The 27,398-nt window shown below is 43.2% G+C and overlaps 2 protein-coding genes across 11 annotated transcripts in view; one reads left to right on the top strand and one right to left on the bottom strand.

Moving 5' to 3' along the window:
* HSPB11 (heat shock protein family B (small) member 11) overlaps positions 1-4,102 on the bottom strand; it is a 58,538-nt gene extending 54,436 nt beyond the window's left edge. For 3 of the 9 annotated variants that reach the window (XM_013999370.2, XM_013999371.2, XM_013999369.2), the window contains exon 1: positions 3,625-3,904. In XM_013999370.2, coding sequence (XP_013854824.1) covers positions 3,625-3,651 — 27 coding nt within the window. In that variant the 5' untranslated portion in view covers positions 3,652-3,904. Of the gene's footprint in view, positions 1-80; positions 149-3,624; positions 3,905-3,931 lie in introns of those variants that run through there. The other 6 variants (XM_003356458.4, XM_021096610.1, XM_021096609.1 and 3 more) reach the window with 6 other exon arrangements.
* Positions 4,384-26,461, top strand: LRRC42 (leucine rich repeat containing 42). Of its 2 annotated transcripts, none has more exons than XM_021096606.1 (8): positions 4,384-4,763; positions 9,946-10,432; positions 17,287-17,418; positions 18,434-18,552; positions 19,767-19,855; positions 20,030-20,143; positions 24,196-24,280; positions 25,967-26,461. In XM_021096606.1, the coding sequence occupies exons 2-8, from the start codon at positions 9,960-9,962 to the stop codon at positions 26,239-26,241; spliced, it is 1,287 nt and encodes a 428-aa protein (XP_020952265.1). In that variant the 5' UTR covers positions 4,384-4,763; positions 9,946-9,959; the 3' UTR covers positions 26,242-26,461. The 2 variants fall into 2 exon arrangements, with proteins under 2 accessions (XP_020952265.1, XP_020952266.1); XM_021096607.1 differs by lacking the exon at positions 4,384-4,763 and adding an exon at positions 4,851-4,928.

The following is a 27,398-nucleotide window of genomic DNA, read 5'->3' as shown; positions in this document are numbered from 1 at the left end:
AAGTTTGAAAAAAAGCATCCTGAGAAGATACTGTTGAGCTGACAGAAGGAAGACTAGAGAAAGAGTACACCAGAACTCACCCTCCTTGATCTGCAGTGATAGGGCACAAACCAATAATGCAGATGCAAGGCGACCGGGCAAGCTGTATCTACAAAGAATTAAAAGATGAAGAATGTTTGGAAAAGGAAGAAAGACTTCCAATACACAAACTAAGCCCCAGTTTAACTTTTTTAAAAAATAAAACTATTTCAAATAAACAAACAACAAGCTATAGTGGATGTCTTACATTAAACAATTATGTACCTACTTCACAGATTTGAGAAATGTTAACATTTCAGTATGTCCACTTCAAATTTTTTTTAAAGAAATAAGTAGCTCCTGTCTTTATACCCTTCCTTGCCCAGTGGTAACAGCTATTCCGAAACTGGTGAATATCCTTCCCATGTTTTTATACTTTTATCATATATGGATCAGTATGCACAGTTCTTTTAAAAACTTAGATGTTGTCACAGTGTACATATCCCTTGCTGCTTGCTTTTTTTTTTTCAATATTATATCTGGATTTGGAATTTAGACTGTACTCCCAACATAAACAATCTTAGTGTTTCCCCTATTTTTCTTTTTGTTAGAAGAATTTATATAAGATGGGTGTTATCGGATCCTATAAGCCCAGTAAAGTGTTTATAGCATTTTTACTATTTCAAGTTCAATAAGTCTCTTTCGGCTTTCTATATCTTCTTGAGTCAATTTTGAAATTTATATTTGGAGAAAACTATCTATTTCTTCTTATTTTGTATATTTATTGGGATAAAGCTCATTTTCTATTATAATTTTAAAATCTAGTATTTAGTATTAAAAGCTGTGGCAAGATTGAAGGAAAAAGGCATACATGATAATATGATTTTATTTCGCCTTTTTTCTTGCCAATCTTACACAGCTTTTAATACTATTGATACCAGAGAACTGCTGTTGCTTGAACATTGTTAACTCTTAGTTTGAAGAGAAAAAATACGGTGAATTCTTGGAAATAGAGATTGATGTACTTGGATGTTAATTCTCAACAAAAATTCTAAAATTGCTAAATTTCATCATTAAAAGCATGTCCTTGAAAATCTAAACAAGAAGGTAGTAAAACTAGAAAGCAACAGTAACTTTAGTACATGTTATACCAAATCTATATATTTCTTTTTGTTTGATAGAGTTACTTCCTATTACTTCTGAATGCTCTGAACACTTCAAGAAAATTTCAAAGCATCTCAGATAACCTGTGGACTAGATGAAGAAATGTGGGATAGGTGACAGGCAGTACTTGAGGTAGATTGTTTATAATTCTTGGAATGGCTATCCTCAAAGAATAATGATTAATGGGACAAAATGAACTGTGGAAGACCTTTATCCTTATCCCATTCAACATTTTCATTATTAAGGATAGAAAAAGTTTGTTTTATCAGTTTTGCAGATGACACAAAGCTGGGATATCAGCTAATATGCTAGAATTAGCACACAAGAACTGAGCAAGCTAGAAAAATGGGTTGCAATGACTAAGATACTGAATAAGGATAACAGTAAAGGCCTGTACTCAGACTTAAAAAATCAGGAGTTCCCACCATGGCTCAGTGGAAATGAATCTGACTAGTATTCATGAGGACAGAGTTTCACTCCCTGGGCTCGAACCGTGGGTTAAGGATCCGGCATTGCTGAGAGTAGTGCAGGTTACAAATGCGGTGTAGGCCAGCGGTTACAGCTCTGATTTGACCCCTAGCCGGGGAACCTCCATATGCCCCCGGTGTGGTCCTAAAACAGACAAAAAAAAAAAAAAAAAAAAAAAAAAAATCAATCACATGAAGAACGGTTTAGATCAGGGATTGGGAAACTATTGCCTATAAGTCAAATCTAGCCTGACACCTGTTTTTGTATGGCCCATCAGCTAAGAATGCTTTTTACATTTTAAAATATTTTTCAAAATCAATATAGTATTTTGTGGCACATGAAAATCATATGAGATAGGAAATTTGCAGCTTTGTGTCAATGAGTAGGTTTATTGGAAATGGCCATGCTCATTCATGTATATATTGTCTGTGGCTACTTTTGTGCTATAGTGACAGAGTTGAATGTTTGTGACAGACTCATAAAGCCTAAAATATCTATTATCTGGCCCTTTAGAGAAAAACCTTGCCAATCCTTCATCTCTATGTGTAAAATATAGAGGATTAGTTGATTGCAAAGTCACTATAAGGCAAAGGAATGTTATTTTAGATTATATTATTGGAGTTAAGAAGGAACCACCTTCTATCGAAATCTTTGAAAACCAACTAAGGGCCAGACACTGCACTAGTAATGCAAAGATACTATGTCGTCACCTTTGACTACAGTAAATCTAAGACAAAGATGGTGACCAAGGCTTGGTTTTTGCCTTCAAGCTCAGTGTCAAGGAAGATGGACAACCATGAAACTAGTAACTTAGTATGTTACATGCTAATAGTGAACCACACCTAGAATACTCTGTTCGGTTCCAATTAGCATATTTTAAGTAAGACACTGTCAGGCTTTACATTGTTCAGAGGAGTGCAAAAATTTCATGATGATATATAAGCTACATTAAATGGAGGAAGTTGAAAGAATATTGTTTCAAGGAGAGATAATTTAGTGAGAGAAATGTGACTACAAGTTTTAACATCACAAGTCTTCAAATGTAAAAAGTATTAGAATTTTTCACTAATAACTGATGATAATAACAGGGAGAAATGCACTCAACAAATATGAATTCCAGAGTTCTCTGTGGTGCCATGGATTGAAGATTTGGCATTGTCACTGCAGCAGCTTGGGTTGCTGCTGTGGTATGGGTTCGATTCCTGGCCTAGGGACTTCCACATGCTGCAGGCATGGGCAAAATAAATAAACAAACAAACATGAATTTTAAGCTGGATGACATCATAGATATAAGAAATTTCTAGCAAAGAGAAGATTTTTAATCTTTTCCAATCCTGGAAGTGTACAAGAAAAGGTAATAACCTATGAAAGAAACTAAAGAAAGAATTCTTGCACTGGGGTTCCTTTAGAATGACTTGAATTCTAGGAAAGGTAGATTAGGAGCAGATAATACAAATACTTGAAAGTCAGGTAAAGAGAGTAGGCTTTAGCCTATAGTTCAGTGGTTCTCAATTGGACTGGTGGTGATGCCTTAGATGCCTTATCTTGTCCCAGTGCCATTTATCCACCCTTTCACCTCCAGTTCGCATGTCCTTTCTTTCCGCAAACCTCTCTGCGCCAAGTCTTCAGTTCACCTTCTCCCCGACCAGCCACTAGCTTCTGGTAACTCTTTGATTCCTCAAACCCTGTCCCATTACATCATCCACCGGGAACGTGTGTAAATTCGAGAAGCGCCATCCTCCCTCTCCCCAGTGCCAGCCAGGGCCTATAGCTTGGCATATCACTTGAAAGGCAATCAGCCCTGACCCCACATTTTCCCCTCCATCCCAAACCCTTCTCTTCAGTTCAAGGCCATTTCGAGACCTCCATGGGCCCTGAACATTCATAACTTTGGACTCCTGGCGCCAAACTAGATAAAATATCTTAAATGAACCCACATCTTATGTCAAACATAATTCTGAAGTATGAACTTACGTTCCAGTGGATAGGTTTCATTTTCATACACTTATAATTTCGACTTGGAATTGATTTTCCCTTTGTGTGTGGGGGGGTCAAAACATTTTATCAGGCCTAGAAAAAGTTCGTGCGCTGGTTCTCTGGTACTTCGAAGAGACCTGCGTCAGACTTCCCCCTTCCCGGTCCCCTCACGAGCCAAGCCTCAGCGACCCCGGCGATCCGCCTCCGCGCCGCGCGTCCCCTCACAACCCCCGCCACGCTCGCTCGCTCGCTCCCTCCTCCACCAGCATCCCCTTCTGTCGGCCTCGCCCAGCCAGGGTCCCACCTCCCAAGGTGCCGGGCGAGCCACAAAGCCCGGATCGCCTAGGCCTCCGGTTAGCGACAAACGCGCTTACAGTCGAGCTTCGTTTCTCTCTACCGCCCTGCCCACAACTCCGCCTCTCCCCTCTCCGCCGGCCTCCTAGGAGTTCGCTGGCTGCTGCGCAGAATCTACTCCCGGCTCTATGCTCCACCCCTCCCTCAGACCCCGCCCCGTCTCGCCCCACCCTGCGTTGCGCGCCCCATTCCCCAGCCCCGCCTCCCTCCCGCCCAGCCTCCTCGAGATCCCCAGAGCGCTCAGCTCTTCTCCCGGCCTGATGCTCCACCCTCCCATAGGCCACGCCCCAGGCCACGCCCCCGTGATCTTTGGTTCGCGGGCTGAGTTCCGCAGCCCCGCCCAAGGGCCTGTCCCTAGGTAAGCCCTGAGCACGCGCTGCCTACCCTCCCCCAGCTCAGCTTGATCCCAGGGGCCTGCGAGACCCAAGAGACCCGCCTTCGTGCGAACACGCACGCGCAGTCCCCACCTCTCCCGGCTCGAGCCCTAGGCCCTCAGGTCGCCAGCCCGGGGCCCGGTCCCGCCTCCAGGCCCGGCTCCGCCCCTCATGCCGGGTCTCGCGCGCAAGCGCGCCTCCCCTGCCCAGTCTTCCCTCCGCCCCCGCCGGCCCCGCGGTCCCAAGGCGCCAGGTCGCCCCCAGCCCCCTCCCTCCTCCCGCCCACTCTCTGTCCCACCCTCCTCAGCTTTGTGCCGGGGGCGCGGAGCCGCTTCCCCCCTCTGCCGCGCCGCGGGAGGAGGGACCTGCCACCGAGGAGCTGCCGGGCTGCCCCAGGCGGGGGTACAGGTAGGTGGCGACCGCGGGCTGGGCCTCTCACGTAGCCCAGGGCTGAGAATGGGGCGGGTGCGGGGTTTGAGGGAGGGGTGGGATGGGGGAGGGGGAGATCGAAAGGGACGAAGCTGGGGTGTGGTTGGTGAAAGATGTGGAGATGAGGATATAGGGGTGTCAGAGGTGGGTTTAAGGGTAGAATTGGGGTGCTGGGGGAGTGTATGAGGGCGTGTGAAGATTGGGGTTCAGGCCTGGGTGGGAGAAGGGAGAAGGATTAGCTTGGGTGAATTTGAGGAGGGGCATGCGTGGGAATTTCGACCGAGGTGGAGGATTGCAGTGCTGGCGAAGGAGGGGAAGAGGGAATCGGATTGAGGGGTGCCAAGAGGGAAGGGTCTAGGACTGGAATGGGAGAAGGGGTGGGGTCTTGGGGGTAGGGAGGAAAAGTTGGGGCCGCGGATTGTGAAGTTGGGCTTTAGTGAGGCGTGAAGAAAGGAGATCTTGAAGGTTGAGGGCAGAAGACAAGGAAAAGATGGAGAGATTGGGGTCCTGGGAGAGGGAATCTCAGCGAAGTGGGAGGAAGGGGCGAATACATGGTGAAGGACAGAGCAGGAGTGCATAGGGATGAGAGTGGGTGGGGGTGGAATGGTCTAGGAAGGAAGGAGCCGGGTGACGGTGGGATTGGGTCGGAGGGATGGGGGAGCCACATTTCAGAAGGGTCCTGGAAGGATGGGTAGGGCGGGAGGTTGGAGAGGTGGGGGCAGGGTAGCTGGGAGTGGAGGAAGGGAGAGGGTTAGGATCCTTGGTGTGGAGATTGGATTTTGTGTGTGGTACTCTGGAGTTGGCAAGTGGAAAAAACTGTCCAGGGTCAGAACGTAGGAGAGATCGGCCTGTTCCAAGAGGGAAGTAGGAGCTACGTATGGGTGAGAAGGCAGGTAGGGAAGTGCAAGTTACAGGAAAAAAGAAATAATGCGTTGAAAACTGAATAATGGCGGTGACCCAGAACAGTATAAGATTGTTAGTTATTTTTTAAAAAAAAAAAAGATTGTTAGTTATTGGTGGTTTGGAACTACTTTCTGTTCAGGTTTTACGTTGGAGATTTTCTCAAGAATACTTCGTTTTCAAATAAACGAAGGGTGTCTGCAGCCTTGGGTTGAAGGCCATTGGTTGACAGATTTTTTTTTTCCTGGTGTGTGAATGTGGGTAATTTCTGCCCTGGCAGAGGGAAGAAGGGAGGCCTCAGTGTAGCTCTGTCCTGGCTCTGTTCCCACCAACTCTTTCCTCAGATGTCCACTGGTTTTTTTATCTCCTCCCTGCGCCCCCCCCCCCCAGCTTGAGTCAGTGAATACCAGAGGGATCAAACAGGTGGGTGAGATTAATTTTTAACATTTTTTTTTATCCTTAAGGCTGATGTCATATTTTTATTCTTGAGAGACAGCATCATACAGTGGAAAGAGCTTGAGCTTTGGAGTGACACAGCCTTGAGTTTGAATTCTGGCTCTGCCGCTTACTAGTTTTGTTCCTTAAGCAGTTGCTTTATGCCTCTGAGATTCTTAATCTGTTAGGTGATGATCTTGACCTCATAGGATTGTTGAGGATTACATGAAGTCATTTAGTATAGTATCTAGCACAGTCCTTGGCAACTGGTAGGTGCTTGATAAATGGTAATTATCACTCCCACTGTCCATATCATCATAATCTTAGTGTGGTTTATTATTCCTAGGGGATTGTTACTTTACCTACTAAAGTGAGGTGTTTCCTTCTCTTTCTTTTCAAATCAGATAACTAGACTCAGCTCACAGTTTTAATCTTGTTGTCTCCTTCCCTGATTCCCTCCTTCCATCCACTTGACTGGATAGTCACGATTCTTGCTTGGTAAACTGACTTCAGAATCTAAAAAGCTGTCTCGTTTAGTTATCAATTATTTTATCTTTCCTCTTGTTCAGAGAGGCTGTAGCAAACTGAGTTTTTAATTTAGTGAGTAATGAATTTTATTCATTTGCTGAAAATGCTGTGCTTCATGGTAACTTTAACTCATTTGTGGTGACCAAATACTAGAACATGCACTATTGTAAAGTAGTTTTCTATGAGATTATATGAGTTACAAAACCACCTCTCTGGAGACAGCCTGGGAGGCTATCAGAATGCCCTGTTCCTCTGTTGCTGTAATATCAAATATAGCCAATGTAGATCTCTCCTGGACATGGTTATCCTTGCAGATACTACTTTAATTTTCTAGTTTGTATAGGATTTTTGCCATGATACAGAACAGACCCTGTCTCCTGAGGGGCTCCTTTATAACAGACCACTCTGTATGGCAAACAGCCAGGCCCAAGCAAAGCCAAGTTAGAGAAACTATGTGGAATTTCCTTGCCTTTATGGTTCTTAATCTTGAAAGGCTAGTTCTTAGATCATTTTATAGTACTTCACAAACTCTCAGGAAGCTCCTTATTGGGAGAATGAGCAAATTTAGTAGTAGAAATCAAAGGTCACCAGGATTTCCTGAACCATGGTCAGTTCCTCAAGTACCATAGTTGAAGAACAGAAGCCTTGGGGCTTCTAGACAGATGATGTGGGTTTACTCTTCAGGAAATATTGGATTTTTTCATCATTTAGAAAGAGAAATTGCGTTTGATGAGTAATTTAAAGGTAAAACAGCCAGAATTGTGCCTTTTTTGAAAATGATCCATGGAAGCAAAAAGCTGCCAGGATTTTGAGGCAGCCTGGCCTAGCTTCCTCACTCGTCCCAAGCTGCTTGTGCCCTCTGCTGGATGGAATCAGACTTTTCTGGTTTTCACCAGAAGTGGTCATTCATTCACCATTTGTTCATTTTACTCCAGAGTTTGTGGAAGCCTCTGTTGGCGGTGAGGACTAGGTATATGTATTTCATTGCCAGGGTGTTTATAGTGTGTTGATTCCTTATAATATGTTATCTTCCATCAAATTTGCCTTTCTGCTTTTAAAATCAGTCATTCTTGTTTGGGGCCATGCCTGCTGTCTACTTTCTGATCTACAGGTAGAATAGGACATTGAATGTCCAAATCCAGAAATAAAGACAAGAGGGAATCTACTTTATCTCCTCATCAAGATTAAAGTCTGTGAGATTGAAGGAGCAAGATGCTTACCCTTACTGGAAGAAAAACTTAGAGTCAGAGAAGGGTCTCCTTAGCAGTAGGCACTGAATACTGGCAAGTGTATGGGTTATGAGGGCTGGCACTGTGACAGGAATTTTTTTCTTTCTGGTTTTTAGATTTTTTTTTTCCTCCTCCCTGGTAGTACCAGTAGCAATATACTCCCATCATCCCCTTTGCTTCCACCACCTGCAGCAGGGTCGGGCAAGTGGGGGAGGAGCCTGCAGCTGTTGCCTGGAAGAGGAGCTGCCTCCTAGCAACAGTATCAGCAGACTCTGGAGCTCAGAGTGCTAAGTTTGTCCTTTTGAGCTCTCACCCTTCTTCTCATTTCTTCAGCAAATATCTGTTGAGGGCTTACTCAAACTAGACACTATGATAAGCCTGGGAAAGAGAGATGAAGCAATTAAGTGCTTTGCCTTCAAAGAGCTCACAGCTCTGGGAACATTAGCAATTGAACAGACGGTACACAGTGCAAAGTGCTACGTAGAAGGAGACGCTGGGGCTCTGGGAAAACCAGACGGGCATGTGCACTAGTTGCAGGGCTTAGGAAGTTTTCCTGGGAGGGGGTGGTGGTTGAGCCGAGTATTAATGGTGAGTAGGAATTAGCTACATCGGGGAAGCAGAGAAGGATGTTCTAGCCAAAGGGAGCACAGCCATCTTCTATGGGTAATGGGGCTTGGCCAGAGCGTAGGACAATGAGAGGATGAGCAGGAGAGGGTGAGGCTCTCGGGCCAGGCAGGGTCCTCTTTTCTGATGTGCTTTTTACACACATAATTATCCTCAGGAGAAACATGGATCATCCTGATGCCCACAAACAGGATCACTGATCCCCAGAGACTCAGCATTTTTGATCACTGACTTGATTGATTGACAGAAGTGGCTTCAGAGCTATATCCTAGCCCGGCATTGATGCAGAAGCAGCAGCTGGGTTGGCTCACTCTCAGAGTCCTTTTTGACCTATATTATATTTAATTTTACCTTAAAATTGTAGCAGTGGTAATCATATACTTTTCATTTTATTTAGCACAGCAGTTGTAGGAGTATTTTGAAATCTGACAGTGCCTTAGGAAAGCAAGTATTCCAGTTAGTGCTTGGACGCAAACTGTCACCCACATGATTGCATACCCTGCTGTTTTTGATATTTTGCCTTACTTCAGAAGTGCCAGCTGACTGAAGAAGGCAAGGCACACAAGCTAACCGAAAGCTGTTCTAGCCCTTGGAGCATCTTCCAAGGGCTAGAACAGCTTTTGGTTAGCTCTTGTGACGGAGGTCTTTTTTTGTAGATCCCAAAAACTGTGTTGCCTGTGGTCTGTGTAAAGTTTGTCAAAGGAGTATACTTTGAATCCCTAGGTATCTGCTCAGGAACTGTTACCTGCCAGAGCACTAAGTGAGGGTGGATGAATTAAACATAGTCCCTCCTCTTAGGGAGCTCAATTCAGCAGGACATGCCCAGAAATAAATAAGTAGCAGAACTGTGAGCCAAGTGCAGTAAAAGAAAATGTGTGGAAGGTGCCAGGATGGCAAGGGATTTACTAGTTTCTAGTCTTTGTTCTGTGGATAAACATGTTTTAAAAACAGAAATAGTAAATTCCACACGTACTATTTGTAACTTGCAAAACAAAGATTTTATCATTTTAGTGGCTGCGTAACATTCCATGGTGTGAGTGTAACATCATTTATGTAATAATACCCTGTGGTGGACATTTAGATTGTTTTCAGTTGTTTCACTAACATCAGCTGTGCTGCCATAACTTTCCTTATAGGTGACTCTTTGACCACTTCGCTGATAATGTCCTCAGAGTGAATTTTAGAAATGAGATTTGAGTCGGCTTTTGAAAGATGAGTAGGAGTTCACCAGATAGACAGGAAAAGGGGAAGGGTAGGGAAGGGCATTCCAGGTCGAGGTAACCTCCCGTGCCAGAGTTCACAGGCAACTCGTAAGCTTCGCGTTCCCAAAGCAGCCACAGGGCCTGCCTGGTAGGCTCATAAAGCTCTGGACACAGCAAGATTAAGTTACAGGTCACAAATGGCGTTGTAATTGGGATTGCTTCCCTTGTGCCTTGCTTTTCTAGTCGCAACCAAGGCGATGTCTTACTACCTCAACTCAGAAAACCACCTGGACCCAGGGCCCATCTATGTGCGAGAAAATGGGCAACTGCACATGGTCAATCTGGCCTTGGATGGTGTCAGGAGTAGCCTGCAGAAGCCAAGGCCTTTCAGACTGTTTCCCAAAGGCTTTTCTGTGGAGCTTTGCATGAACCGGGAAGACGATACTGCACAGAAAGAGAAGACCGATCATTTCATCTTCACTTACACCCGGGAGGGAAATCTTCGGTACTCTGCCAAATCCCTCTTCAGCCTCGTCCTGGGCTTCATCTCTGACAATGTTGATCACATTGATTCCCTTATTGGCTTTCCTGAGCAGATTGCTGAAAAGCTGTTTTCTGCTGCTGAAGCCAGACAGAAGTTCACAGAGCCAGGTGCGGGGCTGAGGGCTTTACAGAAATTCACTGAGGCCTATGGCAGTCTGGTGCTTTGCTCCTTGTGTTTGCGAAACAGGTAGGTGTTCTGATTGTGATATTGGGTGTGTGACGTCTGTCAAGCTCTGGGGCTTAGTGAGCTTGGGGGCTTCCCGCATCAAACAGGACTTGAGTTTAGCATTTCTAACACAAAGTGGTAGGCCATTTTGAGTAAAAAAATCACTGTGTTTCCTCCCACCCCCAACCGCACAGCTTTATTTTGAAAATCCATTTACAAGGATTAATTGCCAAAGCTCCATTAAGGTAGAAAATACTCTTCTGGAGTTCCCGTTGTGGCGTAGTGGTTAACGAATCCGACAAGGAACCATGAGGTTGCGGGTTCGATCCCTGGCCTTGCTCAGTGGGTTAAGGATCCGGCGTTGCCGTGAGCTGTGGTGTAGGTTGCAGACGCGGCTCGGGTCCCGCGTTGCTGTGGCTGTGGTGTAGGTTGGCAGCTACAGCTCGGATTCGACCCCTAGCCTGGGAACCTCCATATGCCACGGGAGCGGCCCAAGAAATGGCAAAAAGACAAAAGAAAAAAAAAAGAAAAGAAAATACTCTCCTACCAACTTTTCTAGTAAGAAAAAACAGAAAAGACAAGATAAGATCTGGTATGTTCTCAGGATGTGAAGATTAGTAACCAGAGTTCTCATCTCGGTTCTAGTTTTCAGACCACTAGATATTGAGCATTAGATAAAAACCACCTTCAGAAGAATAAGTGGTTAAAAAGGTCAGTATCTTGAAGTTTGTATATGTGCTACCGAAGCGAGCACAAGTGTCTTGAAGTTTGGAATTTTCTTTTCTTTTCTTTCTTTCTTTCTTTCTTTTTTTTTTTTTTTTTTTTCTTTTTAGGGCCTCACTCAGGGCATATGGAGTTTCCCGGGTGAGAGGTCGAATTGGAGCTACAGCTGCCAGCCTACGCCAGAGCTGCAGTAATGCCAGATCCGAGCCTCATCTGTGACCTACACTACAGCTCATGGCAATGCCAAATCCTTAATCCAAATCCACTGAGCAAGGCCAGGGATCAAACCCACAACCTCATGGTTCCTAGTCAGATTCGTTTCTGTTGCACCATGACGGGAACTCCAAGTTTGAAGTTTTCTAATAAGGTCCCAACACCAACACCAAGGTCTGTCTGTTTTCTTTTTTTCTTTTTTTTTTTTTTTTGTCCTTTTAGGGCCATACTGGTGGCATATGGAGGTTCCCAGGCTAGGGTTTGAATTAGAGCTACAGCTGCTGGCCTATACCACAGCCACAGCAACGCCAGATCTGAGCCATGTCTTTCAACCTACACCACAGCTCAACGGCAATGCCGGATCCTTAACCCACTGCATCCTCATGGATGCTAGTCAGATTTGTTTCTTCTGAGCCATGACGGGAGCTCCAAGGTCTATTTTCTAACAGACCAGGTGCCTTCTCTTTGACTTGCCTTTGCTCATATACTTTTAATGATTTATTTAAAATTTTTATACCATCGTCATGTAAAATAACTTTCAAGACATCTATTAATTAAAGAAAACTTAAAAAAAATACATGGAGAAGAATTTGAACACAAATGCAAAAAGGTATAAAGTAAAACATAAGTCTCCCTCTCATCTCTTTCCTATTTCCCTTCCCCAGAGGCAACTACTGTTATCAGTTTCTTTCATATAATTCCAGAGATATTCTGTCCATATACATGCATGTATAGCTCTCCTCTTTGTTATAGAAATGGCAGCACCCTGCTCACACTGTTGTGCACTTTGCTTTCTTCAAGTATTTTGAAAATCATTTACCATCAATATTTGAAGATTTTAAAAATAGCTGTATGGTAGACCATGTGAACTTTTTTGTCAATAGAAAATGTGAAAGGCAGCTTACTATTAAGATATAGAACCACGAGTTCCCATTGTGGCTCAGTGGTTAATGAATCCGACTAGGAACCATGAGGTTGCAGGTTCGATCCCTGGCCTCACTCAGTGGGTTAAGGATCCGGCATTGCCGTGAGCTGTGGTGTAGGTCACAGACACGGCTCAGATCCCATGTTGCTGTGGCTGTGGCGTAGGCCAGCAGCTACATCTCCAACCAGACCCCTAGTCTGGGAACCTCCATATGCTGTGAGTGCAGCCCTAAAAAAGACACACACACACAAAAAAAGATATAGAACCAATATGACCATTAAAATAAGGCTAAATAAAAGGCATATGATAAGAGAGGAGTTCCATAGTGGCCTAGCAGTTAAGGATCTGGTGGTGTCACTGCTGTGGCTTGGGTTCCATCCTGGCCCAGGAACTTCTGCATGCTGTGAGCATGGTCAAAATAAAAATAAGAGACAGTCATATCAGAAAACATAAGCTCATGTGCTTTAAAAAATTAAGAAGAAGCAATCTTTATTTAATGAGGACATATAATTAATTTTTCACCCTGGGCCAAATATTGTACTTTGACAAGACATAAACACATGCAGACAAGAACAGAATTGTAGACTCATGAACTGAGCTGGCAACTTATGAAAGCTCTGTCTGTATGCTGGGGTGTCTCACTGTTGGGCCTGGGGTTGATGCCAATGGAAAGGAAAAGAATTACTTTACCTAAACGAAAATTTCAAGCAACATTTCATTGTAGCTCATACATTTCAAATACATTTCAGGGAGTTCCTATTGGGGTTCAGCAGGTTAAGAAGTTGACTAGTATCCATGGGAATGTGGGTTTGATCCCTGGCCCTCTTTCATTTTTTATTCCAAGTTATTTGTGTTCATTAAAGGAAAATTAGAACAATGAAAAATAGATTTATGATGTATGCCATTTTAAAATTATTTTATAAAGGCATATATGGCTGTTTGGGAAACACATAAAACTGTAATATTAAAAAAGTTCATAGTCCTATCGCTCAAAGTATTGCCCATGATAGTAAAGATGCTTTTTATCCATTTCTGATGTCTGCGTACTGTTCCCATGCTGAGATTGGATAGGAAGCACTTTCATTCACATTTGGTGAACATATAATAAATGTAGTGTTTCTGGAAAGTTGTTTGGCAGTATGTAGAAAGAGCCTTAAAAATACCCATATCGTTCTTTTGACCCATTAATTCCATTTATTAAGAGTCTGTTCTAATTTCTAGTGTAATAATCAGATATGGGAACAAATATTTTTTCTATAAGGGTATTCATTATAATACTGATTTTTTTTGGGTTTTGGGTTTTTTGTTGTTGTTGTTGTTGTTTTTTTGGCTACTCCTGTGGCACGTGGAAGTTCCCAGCCCAGGGGATCAAACCTGCACCACAGCAGCAACTTGAGCCACAGCAGCGATCATTGCCAGATCCTCAACCCACTGAGCCACCAGGTAATTTCTTACTATTTGTAATAGTGAAAACCTGAAACCTGGATATACAACAGTAGGAAATTAATTAAGTAAATTATGGTACATTCATATAAGGAAGTATTATATAACCATTAAGATAAAATCCAGGAGTTCCCGTCGTGGCGCAGTGGTTAACGAATCCGACTAGGAACCATGAGGTTGCGGGTTCGGTCCCTGCCCTTGCTCAGTGGGTTAACCATCCGGCGTTGCCGTGAGCTGTGGTGTAGGTTGCAGACGCGGCTCGGATCCCGAGTTGCTGTGGCTCTGGCATAGGCCGGTGGCTACAGCTCCGATTGGACCCCAGCCTGGGAACCTTCATATGCCGTGGGAGCGGCCCAAGAAATAGCAACAACAACAACAACAACAACAACAAAAGACAAAAGACAAAAAAAAAAAAAAAAAAGATAAAATCCAAAGATCATTTAAAACAATGTGGTAAAATGTTCATTTTATAATAAAAAATAATTAAAATTATATGTATAATCCTGATTTTGTTTGAAGAAATAGAAAATTTTATAATTTTTTCTCCAGGGAATGTGTATTACTTTTTTTTTTTTTTTTGCTTTTTAGGGCCACACCTGCAGCATATGGAAGTTCCTGGGCTCGGGTTAGAATCAGAGCTGTAGCTGCCAGCCTCTGCCATAGCCACACAGCAATGCAGGATCTGAGCGGCTTCTGCGACCTATACCATAGCTCATGGCAACACCGGATCCTTAACCCACTGAGCAAGGCCAGGGATCGAACCCACATCCTCATGGGTACTAGTTGGGTTCATTACTGCCGAGCTACAATGGGAACTCTGATGTATTACTTTTGTAATCAGAAAAATAGGAGTTCCTGTCATGGCGCAGTGGTTAACGAATCCGACTAGGAGCTATGAGGTTGCGGGTTCGGTCCCTGCCCTTGCTCAGTGGGTTAACCATCCGGCGTTGCCGTGAGCTGTGGTGTAGGTTGCAGACTCGGCTCGGATCCCGCGTTGGTCGGCTCTGGCATAGGCCGGTGGCTACAGCTCCGATTCGACCCCTAGCCTGGGACCTCCATAAGCCGCGGGAGCAGCCCAAGAAATAGCAAAAAGACAAAAAAAAAAAAGGAAAAATACAAGGAATATTTTTTAACAGTCTTTTGGCTCATATTTTATTGCAGCAGTTCCAAACTTTGCTGTCTTATTCACGTATGAGTAACATTTTCAATTGTCATCAAAAACTTCCCTTCTCCTTTTGAGTCCCCAAAGAAAAATAGGAAGAGGGCAGGAGATTGGGGTTTGCATTCACAATTCCCAGCTGAAGCTGCAGCAGCAGAGGTTTTACGAGCATGGAAGACAAGGATCTGGGGAAAGAGCTTAAGAAAATAATTGAAAAATAAGATAATTGGGTAGGTGCAGCACTTGCTCTTTGGGGCTAAGTCACAAAGCTGCCTGCCAGAAGGAGGAGCCAGCATCTTTATAGCTGGGTTCCAACCCCGTAAAACTGTCTTTTCCCTGTGTTGAAACCCCAATGATTTTTAATCCCATTGGTGGTCACAGAGAGGCAAGTATGTTTTCCTTATAACATCTCCCTGTGTAACTGAAGTAATTATAAGCTACCATTTAATGAGGGCCTATGAGATGCCATGTACTTTAGGACATTGTTTCTAATTTTCTTAATCCTGAAAGGAAGTGATCGTCAGCCCTATTTTCTCGCTGGAGGCATTGAGGCTTACAGAGGTTAAGTAACTGTTTTACAGTCATAGAAATAATTAGCATTGCTAGAATCCAAACTCAGGTCTGACACTAAAATATCTGTGCTCTTTTGTTGCTTTTCCACTTCATTGTTCTGATTTTTTTTTTTTTTTTTTTTTTTGCTATTTTAGGGCCATACCCACGGCATATGGAGTTTCCCAGGCTAGGGGTCGAATCCGAGCTGTAGCTGCCGGCCTACACCACAGCCACAGCAACGCAGGATCTGAGCCTTGTCTGCGACCCACACCACAGCTCACAGCAATGCCAGATCCTTAACCCACTGAGCCAGGGATCGAACCCACATCCTCATGGATCCTAGTCGGGTTTGTTAGCCACTGAGCTATGAAGGGAACTCCTGTTCTGAACTTTTTCGGGGCAATTCGGAAGACTAATTTTGAGCTAGACTCTAGAGCTTTGATTATGTCCTAGATAAGCAGCTAGTAGTGTCTTTGGCTTTGCATGTTGGTTTCTCAGCCTTGATTTTTGTCATGTTTGTTAATCATGTTATATATCATTATGTCCTTTGCAGATAGCCCTTGTTTCAGAGTTATTAAAACTCTTTTGGTTAATTGATTAGTAGATGTGTGCTTTCCTTTCTCTGATGGCCAGTAATCCCCCAAATCCCCATTAACCCACCTTAATTCTGTGATTGGAAAGTGGAAAACAGCAGCTTTATTTACAGCGCAATTAAAATATGTCTCAGTAAATAAGGCTCGTTTGTGTACCCAGCTGAGCTCAATCACCAGGCAGCTTAGAGGGGGTATCAGTACCCCAGGCCTTCTTTACCCAGCCATCAGGCCAGTGCTCAGTACATCTAATTCTGATTGGAAGTAGGAAGGAAAGAAATCTAACTCCCCTCTTGCCCTTAGATTATTCAGTGCCATTTTTGGCAGTTATAATCCTGGTGACAGAAGAGCAATGTGAACGCTTTTAAGGGATCCTTGCATACCATCTTGCTATGGAAACTTTTCAACGTCCCTGAGGAAAGTAGATGACAGAGGCATGCTTTTGCCATAAGAGTTTCCATGTTCTTTGAGGATCCTCTCCTGTTTCCTGTCACTGCTAACCATTTCCATTTTTCCTCACTGACATCATATGAAATAGATGGACAGCTCTAAAGCAGGGTGGAGGCCACAGGCTGGGCCATGCAATGTCTTTTTGATCTTCTTTTCCTCTCCAGAGGCCTCCCTGATACTTGCTGATAGCAATTTGGCAAGGTGCCCACAGTATAATTAAAGTGTTCGTCCTCACAGGTTTGTCTTAATAACCATCTAGTTTAGAGTGAGTCCTTGCGGTAGTCATGCTGCACATACTGCTAGAGTAAAATGAGCAGAATAACAGTGGCACCAGGGAGTGGGCAGCTACTCAGACTTGCGTTGAAAAGATAAAATCTGATCTGCCAAATATATCTTGGTATGTTCTTGGGGATGTGCAGGTTAGAACCCAGAATTCTTGGCCTGTTTGAGTTTTCAAAGCACTAGATATTGAGCATTGGATAAAAAGCAACCTTAAAAGAGTGAGAATTAAAATTTTGAGTATCCTCAAGTTTGGAGATTCTCTGATGAAGTCCCAACACTAATACCAAGGTCTCTCTGACTTAGGACAAAGCAGATGTTTTGTCTCATGTCTTGCCTTTGCTGATATGTTTTTTATTTCCATCATCATGTAAAAAGATTTTCAAGGCATTTACCGATTAAAAAATGTAAACCTGGGCCTACGTAGTCATCAGTGAAGTCTGCTTATGACATTGGGAATGTCGATGTATCACAAACCACAAATTGAGATGTTTTATAAGAAGGAAAAGAAAAGCTGTTGATTGCCCTCCGCACCCCACAGATATCTGGTGATTTCAGAAAAACTCGAGGAGATTAAATCTTTCCGGGAGCTGACCTGCCTGGATCTTTCCTGTTGCAAGCTTGGAGATGAGCATGAACTTCTAGAACATCTCACCAATGAGGCCCTGTCTAGGTATTGACCTGCCACCTCTTGTAGATGAATTATTAGTATTTTTAAAAAGGATGAGCCAATGGGATCATGTTGAAGAATGTTGCTTACTTCCCAGTCTTGTGCGTGTTCATTAATTTTTTTCTAAAATATTTTCATTGTCCATTTACTTGGTATAAGCAGTGTAGATTGGGTCACTCTTAGGAAAGTAGGCTCGTTTATTTAAATAAACTTTATTTCCACGTAGAGTTCTTGATGCTACCTGGGTTGAAAAATGATTTTGCCTTTTATTTGTCCAGTCCTGGTTTATTCTCACATGAGATGAGAAGTTACACAATTCTTTGCAACCATTATTATTTTTCTATTTTAGCTGTCAGTGACCTGTAAATTATTTTTAAAGTGAACCATTAAAAGTGCAAGTAAATCCTTTTCAAGAACTGTAATTTAAAGAAATCACCCAGTTCATACCATTCATAAATGGTCCGACTGATCTCAGTCTGACCAGCAGAGAGAAGGCCAGCTGGATTCCTTCACTTTGATTAACACCCAGAAGGGTAACAGCACCTGAGTCTAACCATTTCCTGGGACTTGCCTAGGATAGTGACACCTATGTTCTGCCTTGTACAAAAGCATTATGTGAGGTTAGCAAAGGCTCAAAGTGTTTTTGGTTTTCACAGCATTTGTCAGGAATGCAGCTTTTGTGTTAGATGAGGTATGTTTATCTCCTTAATGGATCCGTGTTTACTGCATCCCGTCATATACCTTTAGTGCTCTCTGCTGTCTCAGGCTAGTGCTGCACGACACTTTGACCTCTGAGTTAACCCTAAGTAACTGAAGTAGCACCAAAAGATCTTTAACTCTATTAAATGTGTGAAATACATTTAAATGTGTGAAACACACCCACCCTCTGTTAGGTGTGAAATAGCAGGGGATAGAGGATATTTTATATTTTTAAATGAAACGTATGAAAGCATGTTCTCATACTTAGATGTTCTCAAATGCTCTTTAAGTAATTTATTTATGGACTTTGTTTCCCTAGTGTAACTCAGCTCCACCTGAAGGATAACTGTTTATCTGATGCCGGGGTGAGGAAGATGACAGCACCAGTTCGAGTGATGAAAAGAGGCCTTGAAAATCTAACATTATTAGACTTATCTTGTAAGTTGTATTAGAAATTATAGATGAGTAATGTTGAAAGAATGGACTGAGAAATCATCTAGTTCTTCCCCTTCATTTGAGAGATGATAAAATTGAGGAGAGATGACAAGTTAGTGGCAGAGCGAGACTAACGCCAGACGCTCTTGGCTCCTGGCCAAATACCTTTCCTGGCATGGTGCCACCTCTCTAGGGTAGTAAAAGCCCTACAGATTCATCTATGCCACTCACTCTGTCCAGGGAGGGCAGCCTCTCAGCGGATTCACAACATTGGTCATGGACTTTTGGCTCATCTTTACTTTCTTCAAGTTGCTGATCCATAGAGTCTCTCAACTAGGTTTTTTTTTTTTTTTTTTAAATCAATTACTTGATGAAAATCTGGATGAATTCCCAATGTTGATAACTTACTCAGGATAAACCAGATATTGACGCCACTGGATGGAAAGATGATAAGATCATTTACGATTTAACTGAGCATCCGTTGAATATATATGGCAGGACGGTTTGGTGTCAGAAGAGTGGAAGGAGCAGGGGTTTGAGGTCAGAAGACGCTCCTCATTCTGCTCCTGTGTGCCCTTGGGCAAGTTATTTAACCTTTATGAGCTTTAGCTTTGGCTTCTGTAAAGTGAAGATGCTAATGAATGCTCTCCCTTCCTTCCGGGGAGGTGCAGTCATTCAGCAAATAATTTTTGAGCATCTACAATGTGCTGTGGTCTTGAGGACTCAATGCAAATGCAGTACTTCCTGATATGAGGAGGTAATATGTAAGAAAGAATTCTGAAAAAAAAAAAAAGAAAAAGCAAGTTATTAAGACAAAAATAGTCTCTATATCTTACCCTTGAAAATATTTTTGAAACAGTCTTTCACTTTGAGGGTGAAAAGACTAAGAACAAAGTTTAATATACCCTTTAATACATATCTACATATGCTGTTTTCATATGGTTCCAAATTAAACCCTCTGCAGTAACTTGGTGGTTTGTTTATTTTTCTGCTAACCCCAACTCCTGGAAAGTTAGAGCTATAAAAGATCATCTCATGTGCCTCTTTCATGTTACTATAGGAAAGAGAAGATCCTTATATTTAATTGACTCTGAAAAGTTTTACTCACTCAATATTTTAAATTTTATCATTGTTTGGCCTTGTATCCTGAGCTTATTATTGGCATTTTAGCAGTGTTGGTATGGTAACAGAATACTGCCTATGTTTTTGATATCTAGGTAACCCTGAGATCACAGATGCAGGAATCGGATACCTCTTTTCTTTTAGAAAACTAAACTGCTTAGATATCTCTGGGACAGGACTCAAGGTAAGACTTCTGCTCCCTTCTCTTACTTTTCCAAACCCACACAATTTGATGTTTTGCCTCTGCTCATTGGCATTTGGAAAGGCTGGTATTTATGATGGTGTTTCTTTTCTACTGAAAGCAAGTTGAGAGTTGACCAGATGTGCGTGCATTGGTTTTCTGTTTTTCCCTCCCAAGGACATCAAAGCTGTCAAACATAAGCTTCAGACCCACATTGGCCTCATTCACTCCAAAGTGCCTTTGAAGGAATTTGATCACAGTAACTGCAAGACCGAAGGCTGGGCTGACCAGGTAATGCAGGTGTTTCTCTCCTATAGTTAATGTGGCTTTTCATTTTAATTCTAAGTGTTTCATTGAACACTTGAACAAATGTTCATCCTTGGTATTCCTTGGCTGAATTGTCATCTTCAGTCAAATCAGAGACACTGATGGCCTGTAACTGACCTGGTTACTTAAGGAAAGGTGTTAGATGCTGGTGCTTAAATCTCATGCTCTGGTCACTAGATTGTGCTTCATCCTCATTGGACCTGGAAGAAAATGGCTTCTTAAAATGACTCAGAAAAGAAAGAATTCTTGCTCGCTGTGCAAACAACGCAGTGTGCCCCAACTTCAGAAGGACAGATTCTCTTACCAGTGTCTGTGTACTGGGAAGAGAATAAGTCACACTGACGAGAATTCCGGTCTCTTTCCCTTTTGAGGGGCACATTTCTTAACTTTCTGAGCCTTAGTAAGGAAACATCTTTTTTTTATCCTGAGCCCTCACGTCTTCTTTTCTTTTTTTTTTTTTCTTCCTGTTTTTGAAGCTTGAAAATTTTTATTTTATGTGCAAATAGCTAGGGTCGTTTCTGCGATAAGGTGGATGTCCTGGATGACCCATTCAAGGAAGTTCACTTAGTCCACCTTAATGACGCTGACATCCTTCGCATTCTGGCGGAAACACTGGTGGCACACATCGAGGCTGTACTTCTGGTCAGACCATGCAGGTTTAAGCAGACTGAGCCCTGCCGTTTTCAGCGTCTTGGCTGAAATTTCCTTTGACTCTCTCGGCTTCTTAATGGTGTTCCTCAAGTTGGTAAAGCACAGACTTAAGTAGGAGTCAGAAGGCAACCAAGTAGTAGAGCCCTGTAGATGCCAGCTTGCCTGTGGCTGGTGCCTTTTCTCCTTCAGACACTTTAAACCAGGGTTTATTGGTGGAGACCTAGAGGACCCAGCCAGCTCTTTTGTTCTGGATCCCTCCTTGGCTCCAGGCTCTAATTCCCGATGGTGGACCTGTTCAGCTACCTGATTATAGCATCACCTTCCTGTCGGTAAGCAAGAAGGGGTACTGGTGAGTCAGTGTTTCAGAAGCACTTTGAAGTTTGTCCCGAAAAATGCATGCAGAAGTCATTGCAACAGTTCCTTGCCAGACAAAGTTGGTAGTACTGGATTAATCCTAGATACGTCCAGTAGACTGGGGGCAGGTGTGGGATAGTCATACAAAGGCTTGCTGTAGTTTGGTTATGGTAGCAAATGACATGGTGGAAAGAACATAGACTGTGCAGTCAGAAGACCTGGGTTTGATGTCCTGACTCGACAACCCAGCAGGTATGCAACTTAAGGCAACTTGGAGTCTCTCTTTATTCATCTGTAAAATGTAGAAACCAGACTCTCTTGCAGAGCTTGGTAAGAATGAAGTTCCTAACAGCCTGGTTGGAGAGTAAGTTGGGCTCAATGCAGTTTCACCCCATGCAGTCTCAGCTGGGCCCTGGGACTTGGCAGCAGTGCTCTATCTATCTCTTGTTGATCTCTTCTTGAAATTAAGCTGACTCCTCCTCCTGCCCATTCTCAGCAGTGACACAGCAAAATGAGGCCATCTAAAAGGAGTCCCTTTACTTCCCTCTGTCTGTCTCAGAATTTCTCCAGTTCTACAGCCATGTCCCCCTTCCCTCCTTATGTTTTGCCACTTTATTCCAGTGATAAGCCCTTTAGTGATTTTTTTTCCCTTTCAGTTTTGTTCCCTAAGATCTCCAACTTCTGTGATAATTTACTAACAATTATTTCCCTCCACTACTCTGCCACTGCATCTTCAGTCTCACCCTCTGTCGTCTGTTTTCTTTCTGTGTATAAACACAGGTAACTCTTATTCTCACATGCTCTTCATTCCCCCTTGCAGTTGTGAGTTGTTTTCTATTCTTATCTCCCCACCTGCTCTCTACCTCCTCAGTTCTTAATCCCTTGTAAGCTAGTTCTGGCCCCCATGCTCTGCTGCAGGTGTTGTCTTGAAGCTGGCACGTGATCTCATTCTTCACCTCCCTTGGCTTTTCTGCAGCTTTGATGGAAGCATGCATGCCTTGGGAGTTCCTGAGTGACAGAGCAGAAACGCATCTGACTAGGAACCATGAGGTTGTGGGTTCGGCTCTGGCCTCCCTTAGTGGGTTAAGGAGCCAGTGTTGCCATGAGCTGTGGTGTAGGTCGCAGACTCGGTTCAGATCCCGCGTTGCTGTGGCTGTGGCATAGGCCGACGGCTACAACTCCGATTTGACCCCCTAGCCTGGGAACCTCCATATGCCTCGGATTCAGCCCTTAAAAACAAACAAATAAATAAATGAAAATGCACGCCTTATGCTTTTTCTCTCTAGCGTTCCTGCTGACTCTCCCCTAACTTTCTCCCTTTAGCTCTTGCTGATTCCTCTCTTCCGCCTCTATCTCCCCTACTCTCCTGGTGATCTCAGCTGTTCTCAGAGCCCTTACTGTCCCCAAGGGGATGGCTTCACCCTTTCTCACACCTTGGACCTGTTCCTGAATACCCTCCATAAAACTCTGCCAGGCACCTCAAATTCAGCTTGTCCAGAAACAAACTCATTGTCTTCTTCCCCATACCAACCCGCTCTTCCTAAGGGACACTCTTACGTCTGTTAGAGGAAGCAGTTTTCCTCATGTCCCTGAGCCACCAGGCAGTTCATCTTAGCATTCTTTTATTTATTGTTTTTTTATTTTTATTTTCTTTGTCTTTTTGCCATTTCTTGGGCCACTGCCATGGCATATGAAGGCTCCCAGGCTAGGGGTCTAATTGGAGCTGTAGCCGCTGGCCTACACCAGAGCCGCAGCAACTTGGAATCTGAGCCGTGTCTGAGACCTACACTACAGCTCACGGCAACGCCAGATCCTTAACCCACTGAGCAAGGCCAGGGATCGAACCTGCAACCTCATGGTTCCTAGTCGGATTCATTAACCACTGAGCCACGACGGGAGCTCCATCTTGGCATTCTTTTAGATCCGCCCCATTTCCCATCGTCAGGGAGGGAGGTATCAAAGAGGGGAAGACAACTAATATTTACTGAGTGCTTCCTGTATACCAGACACTGTTAACCCCTTCATGTGTGTTGTCTGTTAATCCTCATGACAGCCTGATGGGATATGTCCTATTACTAATCCCTACTTTATAGATGAAGAAAGTGAGACTCAGAAATTAAATCACTTGCCAAGGGTGCCCAAGGTAGTAGGTGGCAGAACTAACTCTGGGACGATATTCTTAAACTGTGTGTTGTGCTGCCTCTGGGTCCTGAGTATGTTTTTTTGTCTTTCTTTGTGATCATTTCATTGCATACCATAATGAGGAATGTGAAATTTAAAGTTCTTGTTACTCGTGGTACATGTGAAATAATTGTTTATTTATGTGTTGTTTATACTCAGCCAAATTCCCAAAAGAATTTGTGGTAGCTTATAATAAAGATATGTTTGTAAGTGTTCCCTTGTGGCTGAGCAAGTTAAGGATCCAGCGTTGTCACTGCTGTGGCTCTGGTTTACAGCTGTGGCTCAGGTTTGATCCCTGGCCTGGGTACCTTTATTTACTGCAGGTGCAGCAAAAAAAAAAAGGAAAAAAAATTGTAGCAGTTTGAAAAAATGGAAACTGATTATGAAATGTAGTGAGAATGTGGGAATGGGCATTTTACACACATGGAAGGGTTTGAGTTATAGTGGGTATAGTTTAAGGCATGAAAGTGAGTCTGGGAATGTGTGAAAAGTATTATGTCCAAGGTTTTAAATTTTAGTATTTAGTCTAAGGATAATGCAGTTTATTTCTAGAGGAAATAGAGATGAAAGTAGACAGGGAGTCAGCTTTATAGATTTTTTTTCTGAGTTATGGAGATTCTTAATATCCAGTATGTTTGTATTCTGACCAACTCCTGCATTAAAACAGGAAATCCAGTCTTGACTTGGTTCTTGTTCTCATCACCATCATCTGAAGTTAAGATTACCGCAGGGAGGTTGTGTTTATGGAGAGGGAGGGGTAGGAAACAAGGGAGCCTTGATTAAAAGCTTGAGCTTTTGTTTGGACTCAAATCTTTCCAAATACATTTTAGATTGTTCTGCAGTGGGATCGTGTGACTTCGGAAGCCGTGAAGCCACGAGAAACCTCGGAGCCTCGAACAGCAGCTCAGCACTTCTGTGAGAAACTCCCTTTCCTTTGAAGTGTTTTGTCCTTATGTTATTTGCACACTTAAAGCACTTAGCTTATCTTCACTCACTGGGAAAATTAATTATGATAGTATTGACTTAATTAGATCACTAACACTTGTATTCTGTCAACATAGCATACAGTGTAAATTCACACTTAGCTTTGAGCACCAGCCTCAGGAAAGTAACTTATTAAATGTATGTATGTATGTGCCTAAGTGTTTATTTATATCTCATCTTGTTTCAGAAAAGATTTGCAGTGGTACAAAAGTAGATAGAATATAGAATATTAAAAAGGAATTAAAATGTTCCAAAAGGTAGGAGGAACTCAAGTGTCCATTGATAGATGAATGGGTAAATAAAATGTAGTATTTCCATACTCTGGATACTACTCAGCCTTAAGGAGGAAGGAAATTTAAACACATACTGTAACATGGGTGAAATTTAGAGACATTTTGCTAAGCATAAGCAGCCAGTCAAAAAAAAGACAAATGTTGTATGAGTCTTCTTTTTCTCTTTTCTTTTTTTTAGTGGCATGTAGAAGTTTCCAGGCAAGGGGTTAAATCCAGCCTGCAGCTGCCAGCAACACCAGATCCTTTAAGCCACTGCACCGGGCCAGGGATTGAGCCCACACATCCACAGTGACCCTAGCCACTTCAGTCGAATTCTTAACTCACTGCACCACAGTGGGAACTCCTTTTATGAGTCTTCTTATGAAGTTCCTAGAGAAGTCCAGTTCATAGAGACAGAGTAGTTTCAGGAGTTCCTGTTGCAGCTTAGTGGGTTAAGGACCCAAAGTTGTCTCTGTAAGGATATAGGTTCGATCTCTGGCTTCACTCAGTGGGTTAAGGATCTGGTGTTTCTTGGCTGTGACATAGGCCTCAGCTGCAACTCCAGTTTGACCCCTGGCTTGGGGAACTTCTGTATGCTGCAGGTGCAGCCTTAAAAAAGAAAAAAGGAACAACATTTCAGTTTTTCCGAGCTGCAAAGGATATGGAGGTGGATAGTGGTGATGTTTGCATGACAGTGGAACATACTTAATGCCACAGAACTGTACACGCACATGCTAAATTGGTGTTTATGTGTATTTTACCATATTTGGAATTTTTTTCCAAGGGGAGTTAACAGATGAAATCAAAGTGAAGGAAAAAATAAAGGTAGAAAAATACAAGTAAAACTCAGGGCATACCAGAAAATACAGGGTAAGGTGGTATTATTTGCTAGAGGTGTGCCACAGATTTGGTTCTTAGAAGACAGAGTCAAGTCCAGATTTTGAGTCATAATAACGTAACGTTTTTTGAGCTTTTACTATATGCCAAGCACTGTGCTAATAAGCTCTTTATGTTATTTCGTTTATCTGCACATCACCCTTATGAAATAGGCTTTGTATCCCTATAAAGATGAAAAAACTGAATCTCAGATAAGTTCCTTGCCCAGGGTCACTGTCCAGGAAGTAGCAGATCTGAGAGTTGAATCCAGATTGTGATACTGTCCTGTGATTACACGCCTTCAACCTGTGCTGGGGCCTAGGCTGTAACTGACTTTACAGGGTGCCCAAAGGGGAATAAAATTAAACCAAACTGCACCCCTGTTTGGGCCTCTGTCACTTTGCTTGGGTCACCTTTCTGGACGTAGGCATGGCGAGCTCATTGCCCTTCCCTTCTGTCACTCTTACAGATGGGAAGCGGGCTCCAGCAGAAGCCCCAGTGAAGTGTCCCCTGGCAGACACCCACGTGAACTCTTCCGAGAAGCTCCAGTTCTATAAGGAGAAAGCCCCAGACTGCTGTGGGCCATTGTTGAAATGTGAAGCTGTCTCAAGCCAGGAGTCAAAGAAGAGCAAGAAGAGAGCTTTCGAGGAGACTGAGAAGGAACAAAACAGCTCCTCGCAGCCTTCGAAGCAGAAATATGTGTGTCTTGCTGTGGAGGACTGGGACTTGCTAAATTCCTACTGATTGGCAGAGGGAAGTTGACCTTCCCCCTCCCACTCAAGTGTCTGAGGCGAGGGGCTGATGACGTTTTCCTTTTCGTTTGAGTTGACCTATGGCGTTAGCATAGCGAGTGGATATTTCTACTTTTGTGGTGGGGGAGGGAATGCTCTGGAAGTATGTAATAATTTCTAATGTATATTTTCAATACATAGTAATTTTTTCAAATAAACGTTTTTGCTGTCTTTAGGTTCTCCTTGTGAAATATAGATTAGACCCACAGGAAGTAACCCTGGTTTGGGGTGGAAGGCCACGTGAACCACCAAGGCAGCTTAGTGTCATCTGTTACTACTTCATTTCAGCCTAGCCAGTAGGATATATACATGGCTACCATCACTGATTGCCTCCTGGGTGCCGTGCCCTGACCTCACAACAACAGTGGAAGGTGGGTGTTAGCCCCGGTTTAGATGAAGTTAAGAAAACTTAACCCCAGGTTGAGTGAGTTAAGGTCCAAAGCTCATAAGAACAGAATGTATAGTCCTTTCTGTCCAGCTCTAAAGCCTACTCTATTACATTGCCTTCTTAAATAGTAGTTATTGTTCAGAAACATCTCAGCTATCAAGTCTGTTAGGTAAACGACCAAGAATCTTCACAATAGTCCTGCCAAGTGAGGATTATCGCTTCCATTTGGCAAATGAAGAACCTGAGACCAATGACTTGCCTTAGACCCGTGCTTCTCAGGCCTTAGTCTGCATGCAAATCATCCTTTTTTCTTTTTTTTTTTTTTTTTTTTTTGGTCTTTTTAGGGCCATGCTGGAGGCATATGGAAGTTCCCAGGCTAGGGTTCGAATCAGAGCTATAGTCACTGGCCTACGCTACAGCCACAGCAACGCCAGATCGAGCCACATCTGCGACCTACACCACAGCTCACGGCAATACTGGATCCTTAACCCACTGACTGAGGCCAGGAATCAAACCCATGACCTCATGGATACTAGTGGGGTTCGTTACCACTGAGCCGCAGCAGGAACGTCTCACCTGGGGATCTTTTCAAACTGCAGATTCTGATTCAGTGGATCTGGAGCTGGACTTGACATTCACCATTTCTAACAGGTTTCCAGATGATGTTTATGCTTCTAATTTGTGGGCTATATTTGGAGTATCAAGCTCTAGACCTTCATTGG

The sequence above is a fragment of the Sus scrofa genome, chromosome 6, assembly GCF_000003025.6.
Source record: "Sus scrofa isolate TJ Tabasco breed Duroc chromosome 6, Sscrofa11.1, whole genome shotgun sequence".
NCBI classification, from domain to species: domain Eukaryota; kingdom Metazoa; phylum Chordata; class Mammalia; order Artiodactyla; family Suidae; genus Sus; species Sus scrofa.
The sequence above is the reverse complement of the archived record's forward strand: the minus strand, read 5'-3'. Positions and strand labels throughout refer to the sequence as shown.